We start from the raw sequence: 24,528 nt of genomic DNA on the forward strand, positions 1-24,528 counted from the left end.
TCTTTAGCGCCGCCCATGTTTATACGATTTATAAATAATATTTCTGCATCTATTTTTCACACCCTGATACACCCGGAAAAACATTTGGAGTACTATAGACTGCCAAAAGTTATAACAAATCAAGGAAAAAAGTGCAAAAAACTGTCCGAGAAACAAAAGGCATTTATGGTCCGACAATCTGAACCAGGATTTCCAGGCCAAGAACCTTGACAACATTCGTGTTTGTTACTTAACATTTCAGGTCAGGTAGGTGAAATATTAGGCTAATATCTTAATACTGCTTGTATATTGCGTGCAATCCATCCTGTTGTTCACATCTGAGTATCGCCAGTAAGGCCGCACATCCGGGTAACTGACCAAATCATGACGTCAGTGCAAACCCTCTGACTTTTTTTTCTTGGAATTGCATGACATAAACTCACAATTGCAAGAAATAAACTTTTTTCTTGCAAATGCAAGTTCGTATTTCACAATTCTGACTTTTTTTTTCTCAGAATTGCAAGATATAAACTCGCAATTCTCAGAAAAACAGAAACAGATAAACTCAATTCAGATTTTATAATTTGCAATTGCGAATTTATATCTCACATTTCTGAGAAAAAAAAAAGTCAGTACTGTGAGATGTAAACTATAAACTGTGAGAAAAAGTAAGAATTGTGAGATAAAAAGTCGCAATTATTTTTTTTATTTTTTATTCAGTGGCAGAAACGGGCTTCCATAGTACGCCACAATATAGTAATCAGGGATAAACAGCTTCAAGATTATTAAAAAATTAGTTATATTGGATAAACTGAACAGTGCATGATGCAGAGATTTGATTGAACTTTTTAAAATATGTTTATTTTTAAATAGAGCGTTAGTTTAAAAATGTATTCAAGTACAAACGACCAGTCAACCTACTAAAATGTAACGAGTAACCTAATCAAAAATCCCATGAAAGCAATGTTTTACAGTTTACATTCTACTGAAAAGCCTATGAATCTAATTCCTTTAAACGGAACGTGGCTTAAAATGGCTTTGCATATTTCTTTGTTTGTGCATATATATTCATTTTTTAGTCATAAATACCAATGATTTGAACATGTAATCAATCATTTCTTTAAAATAAACACTTTCTTGAGGGGAAACAGGAATTAGTTGACATGTTTTTTTTTTTTCTTTAAACATGCTTTTTAAAAGAGACATGAGATTTTGGTAACAGAACTTCTTCCAAAAATGAGAAAAAAACAAAAACAACTCAAGTAAAGTTACATGACCAAAACATATTTTAAGTAGGTAAATATTTGTGACCTAGGATAAAAAAAAAAAACACTACACACCCAACTTCCATGAACATAATCAAGAATAACTTTATTTAACAGTTATTTTACAAACATAAATATTTTTTTGCTCTACATTCAATTTCTGCATTCTAGAGGACGTAGTTTGCATTTCCTTTTTTGTCCAGTAAACATTGATTTGCACATGTCGCCATCTACTAAACCTTCACCGATGTGTCATCACATCTAGATATGTTTTGCAGTACAAATATTTGGATATTTCATTAGCGTGTATGTTTATGATACTCGGGGGACCCCAGCGACAGTACATATTGATATACATGTAGCGAACGTGGTGCATTTACACTCACTACCAAACAGCTGAACAGTAAGGCAATAGATTACAGGCAGTCTTGAAGGGCGGCATTCCTTGATTGTGTTGAACGCCACAAACACACACAAATCTAAAGCCTTTAGTCTCAGGGCAACCACACAAATGGGTTGAGCTCACAAGTCCAAAGGAGTCCAAAAGAGATTCCTCCTGTGAGAAACAGTGAAAAAAAAAGGTGCAAAATGCAAAACAAACAAAAAAACACAAGCTGCATCCATTATGAGGCAGGCAATACAGCTTTTAAAGCCCTGTAAAGACTCTACAGTGCAATTTGTGCATATTCAGACAAGACACACATACATGCATTACAAAGACTGAATTGATCCAAAGGGATTCGGGCCACAACTGAGTTCAGTTCAACCACCATTGGGACACAGAAGGGTATTTGCTGTCATTTTTCTTTTTAATAATGAGGCTTGAGAAAGGCAAACTGATCCTAGGCTTGCACAAACTCACAAACATGCAGATATCTGTTCCAGATCCTAATGGAGAAGAGTCTCAGGAGTCTCATCTGCACAAGAATTCCCCTGAGAATCGAATCATTAGAAAAATATTTCAGTCTGACATTAACGCCATCTCCCTACATTTCCCCCAAATAGTCTAAAAGCAGCTTTATTTTATTTATAAATAAGGCAACTATATTAACACTATGGTCTTGTGGAATTACAAAGGGCAACAACCCATTGAACTGGTGGGTTTTAGAACTTCACATGCAATAGTTGTAAGGGCAACTTCTTTTTCCGTGTCAGTCAAAATGAACATCAGGGTGCCGATCCTGAAATATGTCATATGCAATATAGAAGATACTTGGCTACTGCTGCAGAGTAGAGCAACTAGATTTTTTTTTGTAAGAGTTCCTAACCTATACTGTGCCTTTTTAGTGTTTCCTTTTTGCCCCTCAACCTGATGCAAACACAAAACATAAATGCTGAAAAAAAATATTTACATAAATCGCAACCACTACAATTACGGAATACTATCATTCCATTGTAAATACTCCTAAAAATTCAAGTCTGGTTTATTTTTATTAAAATAAAGTGCTTAAATATGATCCTCGACTAGAGTGAGTTTAAATCAGAGTGTTATATGTTTGAAATCCTTGCAAAATAATACTGGTAACTGTATTTACACTGCAGTCATGCAGAAAATGTATCATTGAGTGAACAGGATTTGTTTGAATGTCAAAACAAATCAATTTGTAGCATTGCTTTCTTCAACTTACAGAGACAGTTCACTTAAAAATGAAAATTCTGTCATTAATTACTCACTCTCACTTTGTTCCAAACCTGTAAGACCGTTCATCTTGAAAACACAAATTAAGACATTTCTGATGAAATCAGAGAGCTTTTTGATCCTCCACAGACACTGGTTCAACCATAATGTTATGAAGCTACAAGAATACTTTTTGTGTGCAAAGAAAACTAAAATAATGACTTTCTTTGTGCACAAACAGTATTTTTGTAGCTTTATAAAATTACGGCTGAACGGACTATTTTATCCATGTCCTTACTACCTTTCTGGGCCTTGAATGTCGTAGTTGCATTGGTGTCTATGCAGGTTCAGGTTTCATCAAAAATTTCTAATTTGTGTTCTGAAGATGAACGAAGGTCTTACAGGTTTGAAACAACATGAGGGTCAGTAATAAATGAAAACTTTCATTTTTGGGTGAGCTATCCCTTTAAGACCAGACAGTGTCTATCGACACACAGAACTCAACCCACTATATTTAAACTGGTGCTACCACAAACCCAGGTCATTTTAGATTTGATCCACATGTGGATTTATTCACAAAGTGACCCGAAGTGTTAAAACACTTTTTACATAACGCTTGATTAGCTGCCAGTCACCATGGGGAGTGTGTGCACATATATAGTGTTTCAATTTTTAGAGTCTTGTTTTTATGGAAACCTTCAATCAAAATTAAATAAATATACAACATTAAAAAAAAATAATAAATTAACAATGCAAAGTCCTCAGACAACAAAATTGGGACCATTCGAAGAATAAGACATATTTCAAATAACTCCCTTGTTACACTCTATCCCTTTTAAGATGTGAAAACTGGCATGTCAATTAATATAATAATACAAGGGAATAAACTGTATAATATTAGTTAAGCAATAAATTATGTGAGTGAAATGCACAGATGTGGGTAATCTCACAACAAACTGGCCCTGTCAGCTCTATTACTGAACAACGCCATCCAGTGGAAATGATGATTCAATGATCTGAAGGGACTACACCAGGATTATTAGCATGGTATCTACCAAAGCCTTTAGCGGGTTAAATTCCAGTTGTGCAGTTTAAATGAATAATAATGGATGCTGTGTTATTGAGGAAATGTGCATATACTTAAATGCAGATTTATATAGTAAATCTGGCTCTTTGAATCCATCAGGTGTTTGGCCTTTCTTTTCCATAAAGTAGTTTATCAAAACGTCTTGCATATTCTTGGTCCCCACTAAAATATAGCAAACGCAACCCCATAACCTCAGGGGTGGAATAATGGAGTGTTTGGATCCAATTTTGAGATGCTCACATTTTACTTACAGCTAAGGATTGTATTTTATGCAGAGGTATTGATCTTTAAAGTTTTTTTATACGTGTCCCTGGTCTCATATAATCCAGTTATTCTTCTGAATAAAGTCAAACCTCTCTGACGCAAAGATTTTGTCTTCCCCCTCATGCAAGCTCTTTCTTGGCCGACTGCTGCTACGCTGCTCCTCGAGTGCAAACTTGCCATCTTGGACGAACGCTTTCAGTAATCCAAAAGAAAAGTTGAGAGGAAAAACAAAAGCCATTAGGGATTTGAACAGTCTTCTGGTTCCCCTCACCGGGACTGGACGCCAAGGGTGATCTTTAGGTTTTCATACACCACGTAGCTGATGCTAACAGCAGGAATGACTTTCATGAAGTTGGGTGCCAAGCCTCTATAGAGTCCAATAGCGCCCTCTGTCCGTACAATGTGTCTGAAGAGACCTGTCATGGTCATCTGAGGACTGCCTTCCTGAGCTGCTGCTAAATGAAGCAAAATTAAACCATATGCGAATCAATTAGACATTCAAAACTTCAAGCAGGAAGCCTTCTAATTATGTACTTGAGAGTCTAAAGACTTACCTTGAGCCTGCATTCGTGTCCTCACTAAGGCTAACGGGTAGCTTGCTAGCTGTCCACAAGTACTAGACATTGTACCGCAAGCTAGCAGCACAAACACACCCGGATCAGCACTGTCCGTAGCAAACCTCTGCAGCCATGAGTTTTTTAATGTCTACACAATAAAATAAGAGAGATACAAGTAACATTATAGTAATTATAATATAGTAATATAATAATATTTACAGTGTGACTCTGGACCACAAAACCAGTCATAAGTCACTCAGGTATATTTGTGGCAAGTCAAAATTATACATTTTTCGATAATTCAAAATTCATTAGGATAACAATCCATACATCAATGCAAAGCTTATTTATTCAGCTTTCAGATAATGTGTATATATATATATAAAATTGACCCTTATGACTGGTTTTGTGGTCCAGTGTCACATATAAATTAATCATAAAATAATTACTACATAACACAATTTTATTTTTTATAACAACAACAATAACAAAAACACACAACAAAACATTAAAAGGATAAATCACCTAAAATTCTGTCATTAATTACTCACCCTCAAGTTATTATTTTTGTTTTCATGTAATTTTTTTTAGTTTTTTTCTATTCTCTTGGCTTCAAAACATTACAGTTGAACCACTGATGTCACAGGGACTATTTTAATGATGTCTTTAACTACCTTTCTGGGCCTTGAAGGTGGTAGTTGCATTGCTCTCTATGCAGGGTCAGAAAGCTCTAGTATTTAATCAAAAATATCTTAAATTGTGTTCTGAAGATGAACGAAGGTCTTACGGTTTTGGAACTACATGAGGGTGAGTAATTAGTGACAGAATTTTCATTTTGGGGTGAACTATCCCTTTAAGGAGGTAGAAAACTAAAACAAAAATTAATAAATAGATAAATAAACAAAGGATGTAGCCCAGTGTTATTTATAGACCATTATAGAACTGAATAATATTTTGAATTAGCATTTTTTTTTTTCAGTTGTAATTTTAGTCATTTGGTCAATTATTATTACTTTTTGTTGTTATTTTGATTCTGCCTGACAAATATATATTCCTATTGTTTAACTGTGTAAAACGTACCTCATAAACAGCCAGGTCTATTCCTGCGTAAGGGATGATTCCCAGCATATTGGGAATATAACCTTTATAGAAGGCTGTCAGTCCCTCCTTCTTAAATATATGTTTAGCACAGTCCACGATACCAGAGTACTGACCCGTCCTTCCCAGGGCAAGACGAGTTTTTAAAACCTTAAACACACAAAAGCTTTGTTTAAGCTCCAAGAGATCTAAACAAAGCAATGCTTTGTTTGGTACAGAAAGTCATCATTAACTTCATTAGGTTTCAGTTTCTGAGATGGCAGTTAGTAATTAAATACTATGGAAACATCATTTTTTAAATTGTACATTACAGAACATGATATAAAGAATGCATGGGAGATCTAGTTATAGCTTATGTTTAATAATTATTATTGAAATGACAGAACAGAAAGCTTTTGTTTTCTCAAAGCATTGCTCTTTTTTCTTAATGATGGTTTATGTTCTTACCTCCATGGGGTAGATGCTGCTCTGAGCAATAGCTCCTGCTAGAGACCCAGCCACCAGCCTCTCCAGGATCCCCAACGTCTCCTGATTACTGCCAATCAGTCGCTTAATCTGAAGAACAAGGCAAATGAGCGTTAGAGGTCACAGATAAAACAGTAAGGTTATGTCCAAAGGTTTTAAGCCACATAATGGTATAATGTTTACTGAAAAAACGTTTATTTGATGGAAGATGATCCACAGAGCATATAAGAAAAGCAACGGTTTGTTTAACAGCTTGGTAAATATACAGTATTAAGACCATATCATTTTAAATATTCAGTATTTTATAAGTTCATCATTTTGTAACATCTATCCAATAATTGCCAAAAGATTACAACAAGCTACCTGCTCATACGCCATGAACTTGATAGCGGACTCAGGTGCAATCTTCAAAACGTTCATGCCGTTTCCTCGCCACAGCGACCGAAGTCCTCCCTCACGGATCATTTGGGCGAATCCTCCGGCGATGCCCATGGTGTTGCTGCGTGACGCATGAACCTGCCAACACCATTCCAGTGGTTAAACGTCTGAATTTGCATGTACATTGTTTCATTTAAGCATTTTGATGCAAGGTTACTTCAGGTAAGGTAAGCTTTAAGGGTAGCTAAACTTCAATGTCCTTTATAGTCTAATGAATTCAACTTTAAAATCCACCAAACCAAACTAAAACTGGCCTCACTAAGGCGTAATGTGCATGTTCATCCACCGAGGCACTCATCCAAAGAGCAGAACATCATGTACTATAGTGATTCTACAGTACACTTACTACAGTAGCAGACTGTACCCTTCATAAACAGCACACTGGTGACATGGGATTTCACTAACACTTTAGTTCACGTACAGTGTACAACCCCAACTGGGGTTTCAACTTAGAATTTTAGCTCACAAGCCTAGATGGTTCTCACAAAACATATGCTGTGGTGAGGACACAATAAATTGATCAAAAGTGTCAGTTTAGACTTTTATGTTACAAAAAAGTTACATTATGTAACGTTGATAAAGATAAGAAATGTTTTTGAGCACCAAATTAGCATATTAAAATGACTTCTGAAGAATCATGTGACACTGGAGTAATGACTGCTGAAAATTGAGCTTTGCCATCACAGTAAATTACATTTTAAATATTCAAATGGAATGTTTATTTTGTTTAAAATGAAGATTTTAATCTGTAATAATATTTTACATACAAAATAATATAAATCTTAATAAGTATAAAATATACATGTATAAAGTAAATCCAAATTAACACAATGCTGTTCAAAAGTTTGGGATCAGTAAGATTTTTACTTATACTATTAATATTAATATTGTAATTAATATTGTAATATTAATAATTAATATTGTGAAACATTATTTCAGTTTAAAATAATGTTTTGTTTTGTTTTTTATTTTAATATATTTTAAAATACAATTTATTTCTGTGACGCAAAGCTGAATTTTCATCAGCTATAACTCCAGTCATCAGTGTCACATGATCATTCTAATATGCTGATTTACTACTTATATTATTAATGTTTGAAGCAGTTCTGCTGCTTAATATATATTTTTGGAACCTGTGATTATTTTTTCAAGATTCTTTGATGAATAAAAAGTTAAAAAGAAAGCATTTATTCAAGTAGAAATTATTTCTAACAATAGAGGTCTTTGCTATCACTTTTTATCAACTTATCAACACATCCTTGGTGAATAAAATTACTAATTTCTTTAAAAAATAAAAATAAAAAAATTACTGATCACACACTTTTAAAAGGTAGTTTATATTGTTACAAAAGATTTTTATTTTAAATAAATGCTGTTCTTTTTAACTTTTAATTTCTTAAAGAATCCTGAAAAAATATCACAGGTTATATTAAGCAGCAAAACTGTTTCAATATTGATAATAAATCAGCATATTAGAATGATTTTTAAAGGATCATGTGACACGGAAGACTAGAGTATGATGATGAAAATTAAGCTTTGCATTACAGTAATAAATTACATTTTAAAATACATTTACATACAAAACAGTTATTTTACATTGAAATAATATTTCACAATATTACTGTTTTTTTCTGAATTTTTGATCAAATAAATGCAGCCTTGATGACCATAAGAAACTTCTTAAAAAAACAAAACAAAAAAACAACAACATTAAAAATCATACTAATCCCAAACTTTTAAATGGCATTGTATATGTTAACCCTAATATAATACATTTAAAAAAATAAAAAAATAAGTTCTATACATATGGTGCCAGTGGGTCTCATACCTGCATTAGAACCTTAAGGCGATCCAGTGGTGCGGTACAGGTTCGGGACACTGCACCTGCTCCACCTCCTGCTACCAGGTGTCGCCACCACATCCCTGTTTTCTTCTCCTCTGCCGTAAACTCATCAGGGACAATCATGCTTTCCCCTACATCAAATATCTGCACAGAGGAAATGACATCAAGTGGAGTAAGATAACATGCACAAAAGAACATAACAAATGGACCTATCATTAGTAGTAGAAAAATCCTTCTGTAAGCAAACAGACATAAAAAATGCATACGATTATAAATTTAGTCCAGTCCTTTTTATATCATTCCATTTTAATATGAAATACAATTGATCTTCATTGGTTTGGGGTGGGTAATTTTTTTGATCAATAAAAAACTGAAACTGTAATTATGATAACACAATGCCAGAAATAACTGGATCAACTTACCCTTTCTGTAATATAAGTGTAAATAATTATTCAGTTATCTGTTGACCTTGGTACAGTGTTAATCCTTGAGGTAGACACATCTACCTCTCCTCGGTCAAAAAGGTCAAGTCAGTGACGTCAGAACACTGCTGATCTGTTTAACAGGATCAGACTGGATCACAGTGACCCCCTTTTGTCCCATTGAGGAGTATTTCAAGTGTGACAAAACAAATTTAACTAAGTGAGCTTAAATGAGATGTTTGGTCAATGTCGGTGATGCAAGTAAAGGCAATTTACACAGAATGAAGAGACTATAAAAAGCACCATAACCTCCTCATTGAGAGAAAGTTAGCGCTTAAAGCAAAGCTGGAAACTTTGAACTGTAAGGCACACGACAGGACGGTGCGGTTTTGTTTTACCGTAGAGTGTTTCCAGTAGAGGATGATTTCAGGAATGTTGTCAGCAGGATGAAGCAGATGATAATCTCTCCATTCATTCCAGTCAATCGTCATCGTACCGTTTTTATCCATACTGTTCAAATTAAAAGACAAAACAAGAACAAAACTAAATAATATGCCAGGAACAATTTTGGCTCTGGGTCGCAGCCACTTATTTGAAAAAAAAAAAACAAAAAAAAAAAACAGCTTACATTTTCTAAAACGTATACACTTACATAAGAAACTGCTTGCAAAACTTCTACCAAAATCAATGATTTACAGTCAAGCAGCTAGAAAACAAAAATTAATCACATGCAAAAATATCCCTGGTTTCAGATCTATTTTAACATTCACATTTAGAATTCTTCTTTAAATATTTTAAGAAAGCTTTTTTTTTCTAAGAGTTCTATCTTTAGTGTACCTAATATTTTTCCAAAGCATTACCCGCATGAGACAAAATAGCTTCTGAGAGAGAGAAAATTTTTACCTCAAAAATGCAAAATGAAAACAGCACAGATGAAATGCGAACAGAGCAAGGCAAACATGCAGGGAGAAGAGCGCTACTTACTACATTATAGGGGCACATATATGACCCCTCCTTATTCTGATAAGATGAGCAGAGAGAGAGAGTGGGGGTGGGATCACAAGAAGGAGAGAGTGATAAAGAAACAGAAACGGAAAGCGTACGACCAAAGACATTTACACACATACTGTACACACAGACGGAAAAGAAAAAATAACTTTATTATTGTTTGTGCTGTGAGTAATTTGTACATGGGATTATGGGTTTTTTTTAGGAGCTCCAAAAAACTGGTACTGACTGGTTAAAGAAACATGCTGGAAAGTCAGAAACAGGAGACGTGCTGTATAACACGTGCTGTTTTTAGGCGAGGGTTCCCAGTCAGCCCAACTCTATACAGATCAAGTCAGGTCTGAAATATTTGCTGGGAATAAAAGACTACAGAGAATGAAGGGGGTTGGACAGATACAATCAATAAAAGAAATTACCTCTTGAGGATCTTTTCAGCCTGTTCCTCAGATATATGAACCCCGAGGTCTCTTAGTGACTGCATGATCTCCTGTGAATCTATGCGGCCTGCAGATTTAAAATAAAAAGCTGATTTTAACAAAGTGATCTCAACCAGGGGGGTCTCAGTAAACTTACAAGGTGGCTTGGATATGACTTTAAATTATTTATAATAAGGGAAAAAAAGATATTTCTTATTGTAATTCATCCCCTCAACTACTTCTCTTTTTCTGTGAAGAACCAGGACTGCCTTGGAAAAAGTACTGAATATATGAGGAATATATATATATATATATATATATATATATATATATATATATATATATATATATATATATATATATATATATGAATATAAAAAAACTGATTCTGAAAAGTGGAAAAGTCATTTAAATAAAAAAAAAAATATTATGCATCGCTGTACAAAAGTTTGTGATTAATATGTTTTGTAATTTTTCTCTTTTGCTCATCATGGCTGCATTTATTTGACTGAACATACAAAACAATAATATTGTGAAATATTATTACAATTTAAAAATAACAGTCTTCTATTTTAATATACTTTAAAATATAATTTATTCCTGTGAATAAATTAGCTGAATTTTCAGTATAATTTCTTTCTTCAGTGTCACATGATCCTGCAGAAATTATTCTAATATGACAATTTATTACAAATGTTAAAAACAGTTGTGATGCCAAATATTTATTTGAATTATTTTTGGAACCTGTGATACTTTTTCAGGATTTTTAGATGAATAAAAAAGTTAGAATAAATAAATAAATACCACCCTTTATTTAAAACAGAAATCTTTTTGTAATTACATACATTACCTATTCAAAAGTTTTTTTTAACTTTTACTTTTATTCAAAAAGGATGTGTTAAAATGATAAAAAGTGATAGTAAAGACTTTTATTATTAGAAAAGATTTCTATTTTTAATAATAGCTTTCTTTTTAACTTTTTATTCATTAAAGAATCCTAAAAAAGTTTCAAAGGTTAAGCAGCACAACTGTTTCCATCAATAATAATAAATCATATTTGCATATTTGAATGATTTCTGAATGATCATGTGACACTAAAGACTGGAGTAATGATGCTGAAAATTCAGCTTTGCATTACAGAAATAAATTATATTTTGTATATTAAAAGTATGTTTTTTCCACTGTATTTTTGATAGAATAATGCAGACTTGATGAGCGTGAGAAACTTTTTTAAAAAACAAAAAATCTTACTGATCCCAAACTTTTGAACAGTATATTATATATATATTATATGTATGTCAAACTTTAAAATATCTTCCAGTAAATCACGAACAACTGGACAAGTCACAACGGGGACTTTGAATCATTGGGTGGTCCTGTAGTCAAAAAGGTTCATAACCTCCGATCTAAACGCTTGAGCGCACTGCCTATGCAATCTATTGTTTGCAAAAGTACTGATGCTGCATAATACAAGCATGTCTTTCTGTATATTAGCTTGTTTTGCAACAAAAACATTTATAATTTAAGACAACGCTCATTATAGTTCACCAAAACACTAACATTCTTACCATCATTCTTTTTGTCAAGGCTCTTGAAGACCAGCCTCAGTTTCTTCTCATGGTCCCTCAGGTAGTGCACAAACTCCTCAAAGTCCAACTGACCATCCAAGTCTTTGTCTCCAGCCTTGACGATTTTCTGAAACACATACACGCTGGAATCAACATCAAAACCTCATGAAAAATCCAGCTAGGTCATTTTAGAGGTCAGTGAGCTGGTGCTGTTCAGGGTGTTGAGCTAATGGGCCACTAGGGACAGACATATGGCCTTTGTTTGTCAAAGAGAGTATTGAAAGGTCCATGCTAAACATTCTCATGAGCATTAGCTTTATGAGGCTCATCCTGACAACGTTTGACCTTTAGGACACAAGCTGTCTGAACCATTGAGCAGCATATAATTGAAGCTAATGGAAAGGGATGGAGAAGATGAATTAATCATTAACCTGAAGTGTTCTGGAAGGACAGAAACAAAAGTGAATGCGTTTTCAGTTTTAATAGCAAATCAGGGCCCGTAGCGTGATCCCTGGCTGATGCTGCTCTGACAGTGTGTGTACCTCATGGGGTGACAAAATTACTGGTCTGTCTACTACTGAACTTTTTCAACCAAAAGCAAAAAAATGAACACCCCACCCAGTGACATCAGCATTTCGTAACGAGCCACTGAAAATTAGATCACTGAGTCAGATCGTTTGTTTTTGTGTTACTTCTCATTATGAGATTATGGACTTGTGCATAATGATACCTTAGTAAAACAGTGTAGAAGAGTCTGAACAAAGTAAAATTCACTTTTACATTAACTACAAAAGCTCAAAACCCAGTCACAAGATCATATAATCCACAAATAAAACTTTTTAAGGCCTCCGTGCTCATTAAATCTACCACCAAGATAACAAAAAGTACTTTTAACAAAGCAAAAATTAAGTCACATTTATTAAGTATTTTTATATATATACAATATAAAAATAGTTACTATGGATTTATATCAACAATAACACAGAATCCATTTATTATCATTCAACAGAAATCGCTTTGATTACATGTAATCAGAAGCCATTCAGAATTGATAAACTCTTCAGAGTTCAGCATCATGTCTGATAGTCCAATGTGCGACCTTTCTGTCAAGACTGTCAAGATCACAGGCTTCCAGCCTGTCTCAAATAGTCCTGCAAGTATAAAGCAGGTTAAAGATAGCTGTCGTCTTCTCACGCTTAATCCGGATGCAAGAATGACTCAACTGCAGAAAAGTGGGTCATGAAAATGGAAACAAGTTTTTGGAGCTGAGAAGATTAAACTTCTGAAGGTCACATATTTGACAATGCAGTCATTCTCAAATGCAACAAATGGGGAATCTGAAGAGAAACAGAAAGAAATACTTGCAATCTGACTATTATGTTTTATGCTATAAATATTAAAGTTGTTTTAGTTTACATTTACTACTCATTGGCATTTTCTGCATAAAAGTCACTTCATGTCCAAGTCATTTAGGCATAACAGTCAAAGTAAGCTCGAACTGTGCAAGGCTGATGATACACGGGGAAACTTCTTGAGCAATGTTGCAGAGCAACTTTGGGCAATGTTGCCGTCAACAGGCAACCAGGTGAGACACAGGGCCCACGACTGATCTAAAGTATCCAGGTAGAAATTTGTTACCCATTCTCAATGGAAAAGTGCCCAAGCAACATTTCTCAAAAAAAGTTGCCTGGCAAAACTGCTCAAAAAGTTGCCCCGCGTATCATCAGCCTAAAAGATACAGGAAGGGATTCTGAAGGCAGTTCAAACACGGAAGTCAAATAATCTGGATTAAATTGATTCATCCCATTACAAATCGAGTCTTGACATGAATGGGCAGAACACAAAGCTCTTGGGACACAAGAACTTTTTGACCATCTAAAACCACACAGGTGTTCCTTTCCAAACTCACAGACTACTTTTGAGACCAGTGTTGTTATTGTTAACTAAAATGATCTAAAACTTTTAAAAATCATATTAAAAATCATTATCAGTAACTGAAATAAAGCTAAAATTAAATAAATGTATTAGAAAATTAGAAATGTATGCTTGGCGACTGAAATAAATATATTTAAGATGAAGTACTAAAATTACTAAAATTAAAATTGAAATAAAAATTAATTAAAGTCAGCGTGCCAACATATAGTGCCGTTGCACTTTGGGAGTCCTGAGTTCGAGTCCCGGCTCGTGGACCTTTCCCGATTCCCCCCTTTCCCTCTCCCACTTTCCTTTCTGTCTACAATGCTGTCCTATCCCAATAAAAGGCAAAAACACCAAATATAAATCTTTAAAATTCATTAAAGCTATATGGAAATAAAAAAAAGCAAAAGCACATAGCAAAATTACTAAAACAAACTAAAATTCAAAGTAAATACTGAAAATACAAAACAGAACATGCTACACAATCATTATTTTGTAATGTAATAATATCGATGACATACCTTTCGCCATTTCCTGTATGAATCGAATTCTTGTGATGGAAGAAATAAACTTAACTTGAAAAGAGATTTCAGCTGCGCCGGTAAACTATTAGACTCAAAATACTCGAATTCTACCCGTTCTGAGACACTGACAGGCACGTAAAGACATAAACAAAACATGTTTAGCTAAAAAAAATTAAATAAATCAATAAAGCTAAAAACTTAAAGGTAATGTAAGAAAATAGATATGTACACAGCTCTAGTCTGTTCTTGAAGCCATCAGGACTATAATGCCGGTATTTCTGTCACATGGGATTAGGGGACATATAAATCCCTCCCATTTCGAGGCCTGTACTGAACACTGCAATCTAATTGGCTCACGTTATATACAGCGTCACCTTCTTACAAGGCTTACCGGTGTATCAGTCTTACAGACTGACAGCCATGCAACTGTAGAATTCTGGAATATTCATCTAACTAAAATAAGGAAAACAGACGGGATCTTATTCGACTTTAAATAAAAAGATAAATCGCACTTAATTTCAGCCCCCATAACATAACAAATTTCAGCTAAAATTGTGCCATTCATAAAAATCTAGCAACAGTAACCTAGGGCTTAGCAAAGGGTTAATTTAAAACAACTAATTAGTGAAATTGGTGGTCTTGATAAAACATGAAACAAGAAGTTATACAGCTCAGCATGTGATAATCTTGTTGGTCCCTAGAGATAACAGTTAACTGAATCTGATCATTCACAATGTAATGGGCTCTAATCCTGTCACTAGCATGTGATCTTCCCCTAATGAGTCTGACCAGGTTGGGGCCTGACTATACTATAATGATATTTCAAGAGCAGTGAAGACTGCAACCCACTAAAAATGTGAAGCAACAATCTGGGGGAGGAGAAAGCAACATTCACATGCGTGGGACATTTCTAACTTGCTGTAGTCTGAAAAAAATTCACACCAATTAATTGCTGACTCTCTGCTGTTTGTCTGTTCCTTTAATATAATTATACTCTCAGAAAAAAGGTACAAAAGCTGCCATTGGGATGGTACCTTTTAAAAAAGTACTAATGTGTACCATTTAGGTTGCAACATGTATAGAAGCCCGTTTCTGCCATTGAAGAAAAAAAAAAAAAAAAAAAAAAAAAAAAAAAAAAAAAAAATTGACCCTTCACCAAAACCCGCCCTCCTTTCTACTGTTGCAATGTCCAACAACAATGCCGCCCTCAACTACACATCATGGTCTAATGCAGTAAAAAATATATTGTGCAGCAAAGAGGAAGCTGACAACAAATGTTGTAATTTTCTAAGAAATTCAAACAATAAATACTATTTTGTGTCTCTTTAATGTGTTGTGACAGTGCACTGTATTACCTTATTAGATCAATGACACGTGAACCGATCATTTTTTCTTCTTTACTTAAAACACACACACACAAAATAAAAACATGAATGAACATCAGAACGTATTTTATTTCAACCGCGGAGAGACATCAATACAGACAATTTTTCAAGTTTAAGTCCGCCAAAGTTAATCTCTTCTGTCTGGTTTGTCGAATAGAATGGCAGATTCAGTGTTATGATTGGTCAGATCATCTGTCAATCAAACTGTTTGCGAAGGGTCTGTTTGCTGTTGCAACAGCAATTGCTGTTTTTCCTTGCAATTGCATACAATTCTGACTTTTTTTTTCAAAATTGCATGATACAAACTCACAATTCTGACATTTTTGAAGTCAGAACTATGTGATGTAAACTCACAATTGCGAATTATAAAGTATGACTTTTTTCTCACAATTGCGAGTTAAGTCAGAATTGTGACATATAAACTCTGATTTTTTCCCCTCTAAATTGGATTTCATAACTTGCAATTTCGAGTTTATATCTCACAATTTTGATCTTATATCTCGCAATTGCGAATTTATATCACGCAATTCTGACTTTATAACTTGTAACTGAGTTTATATCATGCAATTCTGAAAAAAAGTCAGAATTATGAGACGAAAAAGCTGCAATAACCTTTTATTTTTTATTCAGTGGCAGAAATGGGCTTTCATAAGTATGTACCTTTAAGGTACCTATATTCAACCTTTAGAGGTAAATAAAGTACAAAAGTATACCTTTTGAAATGATACAGCCCCAGTGACAACTTTAGTATTTTTTCTTTGAGAGTATATAATAAAAACACAAACAAATAAGATTTCAGAACTTTTCCAGCTCCTTTTGAACTCCCATATTGACTCAAGTAATTTAATTTGAATAATTTCTGAGTTCAGATCATGTGCAAATTATTTCATTAAAATTTACCTATTTTTTCAGACACCTTTATCACATGACATGAAGCCAATTTTGAAAATAAGTATTTGCACTTCACTCAAACGAGGCAATGCAAAATATCACTCATAGCTCAGTTATGCAAGCTCTAAGCTGAAAAAAACAGATCAAGAATCCTAATAGAAAATAACATGTAGAAGTTCAGTTGTTATCATATTCCTCTCAGAAACCAAAAGTGCAAATATCAATGCATAAGCAAGTTTAAAGACTTTCAACCAATGTTTCTGTTTGATGTAGCAATTCTCTCTGCAATACCTGCTGAAGATCCTTAGGAGGCGCCACCATAATCAGCACTGTAGTTTTCTTTGGTGATACTGTGCTCTTTTCTTGTCCAACTGAATCTGCTTGTGTACCTGCTTCCCTTCGACCTTCTTGTTTTGCAGCATTTTCTAAGTTTCGTTCCTCAAGTCCATCCGGTGGTCCCGCGGTATCATGTTTGCACGCTGTTGCTCCCAGAAACCACTGGGACAGGGATGACCAAAGTTCCTTGAGCATCTTCATGAAGATGCTCCAAGCCTGTTTGTGTACTTGACTCCAAGTTTGTGAACTTAGTCAATCACAACATGCACCTGTGGTGTATGAGTTTTTGTCTTGGTCTTCAAGAGCTTTGGATTTAAGATGTTTTATGCGAATATAGAGAGAAAGTGCTCAGGCAGTCATATGTGATGCCAGGAGGATGAGGGCAGATGAGGACACTGCCACACAATTTCCAAAGCTTACTGGCATATCCAACAGCGTTTCCACAGTAACCCGGTGATCAAGTCAAAACTTTAAAATGCAGTGAATGACCAGTCCCAATTAACCCGCCGACTCAAAAGCTTTGCAAACTTACAGTATCTTTCCAAAACAAATTGTCCAGGACATTTTCCTCAAATATGTTCTTTGCTGAGCGAAAAAACGCAGAAAAAGACGAAGAAAAAGCACTCACAATTCAATCTTTAAGTGACATCACTCCACAACTATGACACACTGCACAGTAGCTAAAAACATGAAAAAAAACCCCAACTTAACTGAAAGAAGCTCAAATTCTCACAAAGAATCTAACTTTAAAAGCGATTCCATGTTTTAAGCGCTAGTATTTCTTGGCACCTACAAGCTGCTGCAGGTTGCCTGCATCATACAGCCGGCAAAAAGTGATGCAGTGAAAAAAGCTGCAACCTCACTGCAGCTGTGCCTCAGCCAATCAGAGCTCTCCACACTGGCTGCCCCTGTCTGACAATGCACAGGCAACCAATGAGAGTATATAATGCAGCCATCTCATGGAGTGATCTCTTACTCATCCAGCAATGAGGAAATTCTGCTGACTGTTTTTTTCTGCCCTCTGCTTTTTTAAAACCTACTGGCATCATCAGGATCTCCCTGGTAACGCCTCCAGGGTGATTCCATGCATTTCTAACGCTGCAATGCTCGCCTATACAAATCTACCCTATTCATTCATTCATTCATCAGCTTGCTGTGGTTACACTCCTTCTTTGGAAATGCATCAGGGTATGCACAGCAGGACATGTTCATTTTTTACATCATAATACCGCCGTATTTTACTTGTAAATGAAAAGATTTCAATGCAGTTCATTAGCGCACAATCATTTTCTATTGATCAGACTGAACTGCAGCTGCACCACAATTTATTTCACAGATCAATATGCTGATATCAGAAATCTATGCTTTTTACAAATTACACTGGGATACAAATGGTATCCATGTATGTGATTATAAATACAGTTGAAGTCAAAAGTTCACATATACACCTTGCAGAATCAAAATGTGAATTATTTTACCCAAATAAGAGGGATCATACAAAATGCATGTTATTTTTTATTTAGTACTGACCTGAGTAAGATATTTCACATAAAATACATTTACATATAATCCACAAGAGAAAACAATAGCTGAATTTACACTGTTCACGTGTTTACATACAGTTGATTCTTAATACTGTGTCGTTACCTGAATGATCCACAGCTGTTTTTTTTTGTGATAGTTGTTCATGAGTCCCTTTGTCCTGAACAGTTAAACTGCCTGCTGTTCAGAAAAGTCCTTCAGGTCCCAGAAATTATTTGGTTTTTCAGCATTTTTGTGTGTTTGAACCCTTTCCAACAATGATTGTATGATTTTGAGATGCACCTTTTCACAACTGAGGGACTCACATGCAACTATTACAGAAGGTTCAAACCCTCAATGATGCTTCAGAAGGAAACAATGCATTAAGAGCCGGGGTGTAAACTTTTTAACAGAATGGAGATGTTTCTTTTTTTGCCTAAATATCATATTTTTTTCATTTAGTATTGCCCTTTAGAAGCTACCGAAAATACTTACACGTTCCCCACAAGACAAAATAAGTTAAATTTACCCTGATCTTCAAATTTAAAAGTTTTCACCACCCCCTGGCTCTTAATGCATTGTGTTTCCTTCTGAGGGATCAGTGAGTGTTTGAACCTTCTGTAATATTTGCATATGAGTCCCTCAGTTGTCCTCAGTGTGAAAAGATGAATCTCAAAATCATACAGCCATTGTTTGAAAGTGTTAAAATACACAAAAATGCTGAAAAACAAAAAAAAACAAAGAATTTGTGGGACCTAAAGGATTTTTCTGAAGAACAGCAGTTTAACTTTTTAGGGCAAACAAGGAACTCATGAACAACTATCATTAAACAAAAAAAAAACAAAAAAAAAACAGCTGCATCATTCAGGTGAGAACACAGTATTAAGAATTAAGTGTATGAACGGGGTCATTTTTATAAATTCAACTATTATTTTCTCTACATGTAAACATCTTTTATGTAAAATATCATCTATTCAGGTCAGTACTAAATAAAAAATAACATGCATTTTGTATGATACCTCTTATTTTGGTAAAATAATTCACATTTTGTAGATTCTAATGTAATGTTTACATATGTTTGTCAAAATTGGACAAAGCAACAAACACAATAAAACAGAAAAAAGCACATAATACTTTTAAAGGATATAACCTCATGTCCTCTCAACAAATCAGTGAATTTACTTTTCATCTTTGAACGACCTCTAACATACAGTATAAAATTAGGTTCAGGTGCCTTTAAACGTACACGTCACTGGTAAAAATAAATAAATAACTTACCCAATCAGAGTAGTGGTTCCCCCTGTTCTCCAGGGGGCCCTTGTACTCCCAAACTAATTAATATGTGACGATAGAGAGATCCTAAATTATTCACCCATCCCTTTGAACACAATAAAGGCTCCGACTGCTTGCTATTACTGCATTTAATTTAAAATATAAACCAAAAATACATCTAAGAAAAAGAAAGAAAAAACAAAAGGAGGGACATGCATGTACATATCTAAACAGAAGTAAAAAAAAAAAAATAGAGACCCTGCTAGTTCAATATTGGCAGGGTTTTTAGCAGACTAATGTAATGAGCCACTGAGGGAATAATTTTCTGATGTGGGAGGAATTGGATAGCTCTATATGTGGCAGGATTGACGTAATTCTGCTTGAATTCTAAGCAGTTACTGTGTGATAAGCTTCATACACAGTCTGCAACCCAATGAAGTCGATTGGTTAGAGTACTATAAACTCTCAACCAGTGAAGTTAACTGGATGTTAGGTTAAGGGAAAGCTAGCTAAGTTGCACACAGTCATCAAAAGAAAAGCATAAACATCTACTGGGCTACGATAGCTGCTTCAATAATCTATTTAAGAACTCTTATAATTAAAAACCTTTCTGCACACTCTCATTCACACAACATACAAAGACCTGTAGCTTCTTACGTAATAGTGTTTTTGAATAGAAAATCTCCAAGCAGGTCCTGCACTCCAGGCTAGCACTGCATTTGCATTTATTTTTTTTTTCACTGCATTTGCAAACCCAGCGTGCAAATCAAGTTCAAGCATCCACAAGTGCAATCCACCCTTGATTATTAAAGTGCCATTAAGTTATTTTTGCCCTCCATCATTGAAGCATCAGATGTCATTCATCACGGTGAGAGGTTGTGAATTAAGCAGTAAACTCTTTTGACCTTCATAAATGTAATAGCACAGTTACTGCCCTATTTAGGCAGTGCCAACAAATCTCAGCTAGTCCACTATAGAGGAACTTTCGTTTTTGTTTGACATGCTTTTGTTAGCTGTCAAACAAAAGAATTCTTGATGCACAAAATACTGCAGGCTTTTGTCTAAGACTGCCGCTATCCCAAAAAAAAAAATGTGTGACCTTAAGGAAACCTAGTCGAAAGCTTGTAAAACACAGCCAGAGATAAAACGATCTGTAGTGTGGTATGCAGAACACGTCTGTCCTCATTATAAGCCAATGAGTAAACCATCTCTGAAGCTTCCGCTCAGTTAAAGTTTTGAAAGTATTACATTATGTTACCTGTAAAAGATAAAACCTCCCGCCTTCCCCCATCACAGAGAGAGAGAGAGAGATGGGGGAGGGAAAAAAGAATGCTAGGTGGTAAATCATAAATGACAGAAGGTCTCATGACTCGCCTACAGACGCAGCCCACATTCCAGGTGATCATTCCCTGATATGCAGGATACTCCTTTTCCAATAATTAGCTCAGGCTAATTGATATTATAAGTAGTTGTATATCTTACTGTATTCCCTGAAGAACTAAAAGTGAAACATTTTCTGTCCTCTTTCACATTCCCCAGATTTCTATTCCGTTTTAACAGATTACAGCAGGTTCTGTATATTCTTACCGCACTGTGAATTTCCCAACAGCAAATTCTTGTTTGTGCTTATTAATGATATTGCTCTGTTTGTTCTCAAGAGACTCCTATCTAGTTACCCATTTCCTTCTTCATTGGTAGTTACATTCTGGTCTAGATTCATATCCAATAAACATAATAGGGAAAATTACACTGAATTAGAAAACAACATCATTACTGCTTATGGGCATCCTCTGTAATGCGTAGCATATCTGAGGCAAAGAAAACCTACCGAGAAATAAGAACTAAAATATACGTAATATATAACAACTTTAATGTGTATGTTTCTATATTTCACTTATAGCTGTTAAAAACATACATACACTACCAGTCAAAAGTTTTTGAACAGTAAGATTTTAAATGTTTTTAAAGTCGTCTCTTCTGCTCACCAAGCCTGCATTTATTTGATCTAAAGTACAGCAAAAAAACATTTTACATGTTGAAATATTTTTACTATTTAAAATAACTGTTTTCTATTTGAATATGTTTTAAAATGTTATTTATTCCTGTGATTTCTAATCAAAAAGTTGAATTTTTAGCATCATTACTCCAGTCACATGATCCTTCAGAAATCATTCTAATATTCTGATTTGCTGCTCTAAAAACATTTATTATTACTGTCAGGTTGAAAACAGAGTATTTTTTTTTTTTTTGATGAACTGAAAGTTCAGAAAAACAGCATTTATCTGAAATAGAAATCTTTTGTAACTTTATAAATGTCTTTATCACATCACTTTTGATCAATTTACAGCATCCTAGCTAAATAAAAGTATTATTTTCGATAATTTCTTACCCCCCAAAGAAACATTGTACTGACTCTAAGCTTTTGAGTTGTATAGTGTATAATGTCACAAAAGTTTTTTATTTCAGATAAATGCTGATCTTTGGATCTTTCTACTCATCAACGAATCATGAAAAAAAAATGTACCCAACTGTTTTAAATGTTGATAATAATAAATGCTTTTTGAAAAGCAAATCAGCATGTTAGAATGATTTCTGAAGGATCATGTGACACTCTTGACTGAAGTAATGATGCTGAAAATGTAGCTTTGATCACAGGAATAAATTACATTTTAAAATATATTCAAATAGAAAGCAGTTATTTTAAATAGTAAAAATATTTCACCATATTTCTGCTTTTGCTGTATGTTGGATCAAATAAATGCAGGCTTGGTGAGCAGAAGAGACGTACTGTTCAAAAACTTTTGACTGGTAGTGTATATATAAAGATATATGGCTAAATAAAGATTACCATACATAAACAACTTCTTCCTGACTGAAATTAAACTCAATTTGGCTCATCAAATGTATATTTTGGGTGGACGGAAACCCACACACCTGCCTTAAAATAGAAAATGCTACAGAAAATCCAGTTCCTATCATGCAATGTAAGCAATGCCAGTGTTCACCCAACAATGAAGTTCTTTTTTGCCATATGTCCACATCAAACACACTGAAAACAACTGTAATCCTCTCTAGGAAAAAAGAGCACTCCTCTTCACACAGTACAGAGAAAGGAAAGGCACAGATGTCCTTTGTGGCACAGTGTTAAGCAAATGTCACTCAAATCAGCCGGTTTAGTGAGTAACCCCACACGAGAGCTGTAAAAAAGAAAGAAGCCAATAGTCTAGAAGTTCTGATGTTTAATAAATAGTGATTGATCAACAAAAGGTGTGGCATTCAGTGTGATCTGACCTGTAATCCCGTTACAAACACCCCATATAGTAAGATAATTCAATCTTATTGGATAAAGTGGAGATAAAGTAACTCACCTTGAGTTCATGTTCAGTGCGATGGACGCCCAGCTTTTTCAGTCCGATGGTAAGGTCGTTTACACAGATGCCTCCGTCTCTGTTGACATCCAGGATCTGGAAGAGCACTTTGAGCCGATGCTCTTGCTCGGGTCCGCCGCACACCGGGCAGTGATGCGGGGAGTCGCAGGACTCATCATGGCGGTGCTCGGAGAGTGCTGTTGCGGCGGCCAGTGTGGAGCCCAGAGTCCGGCCACCACCACCACCGCCTCCGGGGTCCGAGCCCTGATACTCCTCCGAGCGGCACTGGCAGAAAACACCACTGAGCAACGGAGAGACGAACGATCCCCGCTGATGCATGTCACTTAACTCCAGACTAGTGGCTGGTGTACGTTAGCAATTTAAAGTGAAGTCCGTCTGCGTGCGCGTACTGGAAGCGTGTGCCAGCCGGTCACGCGATCGGAGCGGCGCCCGTTTCAGTCAAGATGTGTGACAGATGTGCATTGAGATAAGCTTCCGAATACGTCTAATGAGTTATCTGTTTCTTCTGACCCTCTTTACTTCAACAATCGGTGTGATATGTTTTGGAGTGAGGTTCAAAATTGATCGCTCATTCACTCCCTATAGCGGCATGCAGAGCTCCGGGTCATAGTGATGAGCTGGAAGGATGTCCCACCGGTACTCCGGGTTCTAGTATGTCAAAAAGCGCTGGCAAAACGGCGTATTCCGACATACACATCCATCTGAATCTCGCTCCGGATATATATCCTTGAGTTTGTGAATTTCCCAATAGTAATCCGGTTTGAATTGGCGGTCTGAATGACAGCTGATGCAACGAGAATGCCGGTAGGGCGGGCGGGATCTCGTGTTCTACAGGAAATGACTGGCCTGAAAGAGAGGGTGGGGTTTGAAGTAGGCGGGGCTAATATGTCAGTGATGGACACTTACAGTTACCAATCACTTTAATCCAAGTGGTCTTCTCGTCACGCCCCAATAGTTCTGGTCTTTTCCACTTTTTTTTATAATTCATAAAAATACTAATAGTTTTTTTATTGTTATTACTTAGAATTATTAACGCATTTAATAATAAATATTTTAATTATTTCACTCTACATTTTTAGATATAAATGGAGTAGCTACGAATAATGAATAGGAATGCTCAATCAGTGCTGATTTGCACGCTTGTGTTTGTGTAGGTTCCAAATACTGCATGTTACACAATTACATCCCGTTATATTCTACTATTAAATATGCTAGTAGGTAAATACTGTTAAATGTCAAGTACGGTTAAACCTGTTTGTCACTCA

The 24,528-nt window shown here is 35.2% G+C and overlaps 1 protein-coding gene across 8 annotated transcripts; it reads right to left on the minus strand.

The window, feature by feature from the left end:
* Positions 1-1,324: 1,324 nt before the first annotated feature.
* On the minus strand, positions 1,325-24,083 carry slc25a25b (solute carrier family 25 member 25b). Of its 8 annotated transcripts, none has more exons than XM_051110374.1 (11): positions 23,243-24,083; positions 12,029-12,155; positions 10,461-10,548; positions 10,021-10,056; positions 9,435-9,546; positions 8,600-8,758; positions 6,697-6,849; positions 6,316-6,423; positions 5,851-6,018; positions 4,768-4,918; positions 1,325-4,665 (listed from the first exon to the last, which is right to left on the minus strand). In XM_051110374.1, exons 1-11 carry the CDS (start codon positions 23,579-23,581, stop codon positions 4,481-4,483), a joined length of 1,626 nt encoding a protein of 541 aa, XP_050966331.1. In that variant the 5' UTR covers positions 23,582-24,083; the 3' UTR covers positions 1,325-4,480. The 8 variants fall into 8 exon arrangements, with proteins under 8 accessions (XP_050966331.1, XP_050966330.1, XP_050966335.1 ...); XM_051110373.1 differs by having other exon boundaries at positions 1,325-4,668; XM_051110378.1 differs by lacking the exon at positions 23,243-24,083 and adding an exon at positions 17,037-18,536 and having other exon boundaries at positions 1,325-4,668.
* Between the last annotated feature and the right edge of the window lie 445 nt (positions 24,084-24,528).

Source organism: Labeo rohita, chromosome 5 (assembly GCF_022985175.1).
Source record: "Labeo rohita strain BAU-BD-2019 chromosome 5, IGBB_LRoh.1.0, whole genome shotgun sequence".
Lineage (NCBI taxonomy): Eukaryota > Metazoa > Chordata > Actinopteri > Cypriniformes > Cyprinidae > Labeo > Labeo rohita.

Coding starts and splice junctions, on each gene's coding strand:
- slc25a25b (XM_051110373.1), bottom strand. CDS start 23,581: ATGCATCAGCGGGGATCGTTCGTCTCTCCGTTGCTCAGTGGTGTTTTC. Junction 9,547..10,020: donor ATATGTGCCCCTATAATGTA/GTAAGTAGCGCT, acceptor TAATTTGAACAG/TATGGATAAAAACGGTACGA. Junction 6,850..8,599: donor GCCTTAAGGTTCTAATGCAG/GTATGAGACCCA, acceptor TGGTGTTGGCAG/GTTCATGCGTCACGCAGCAA.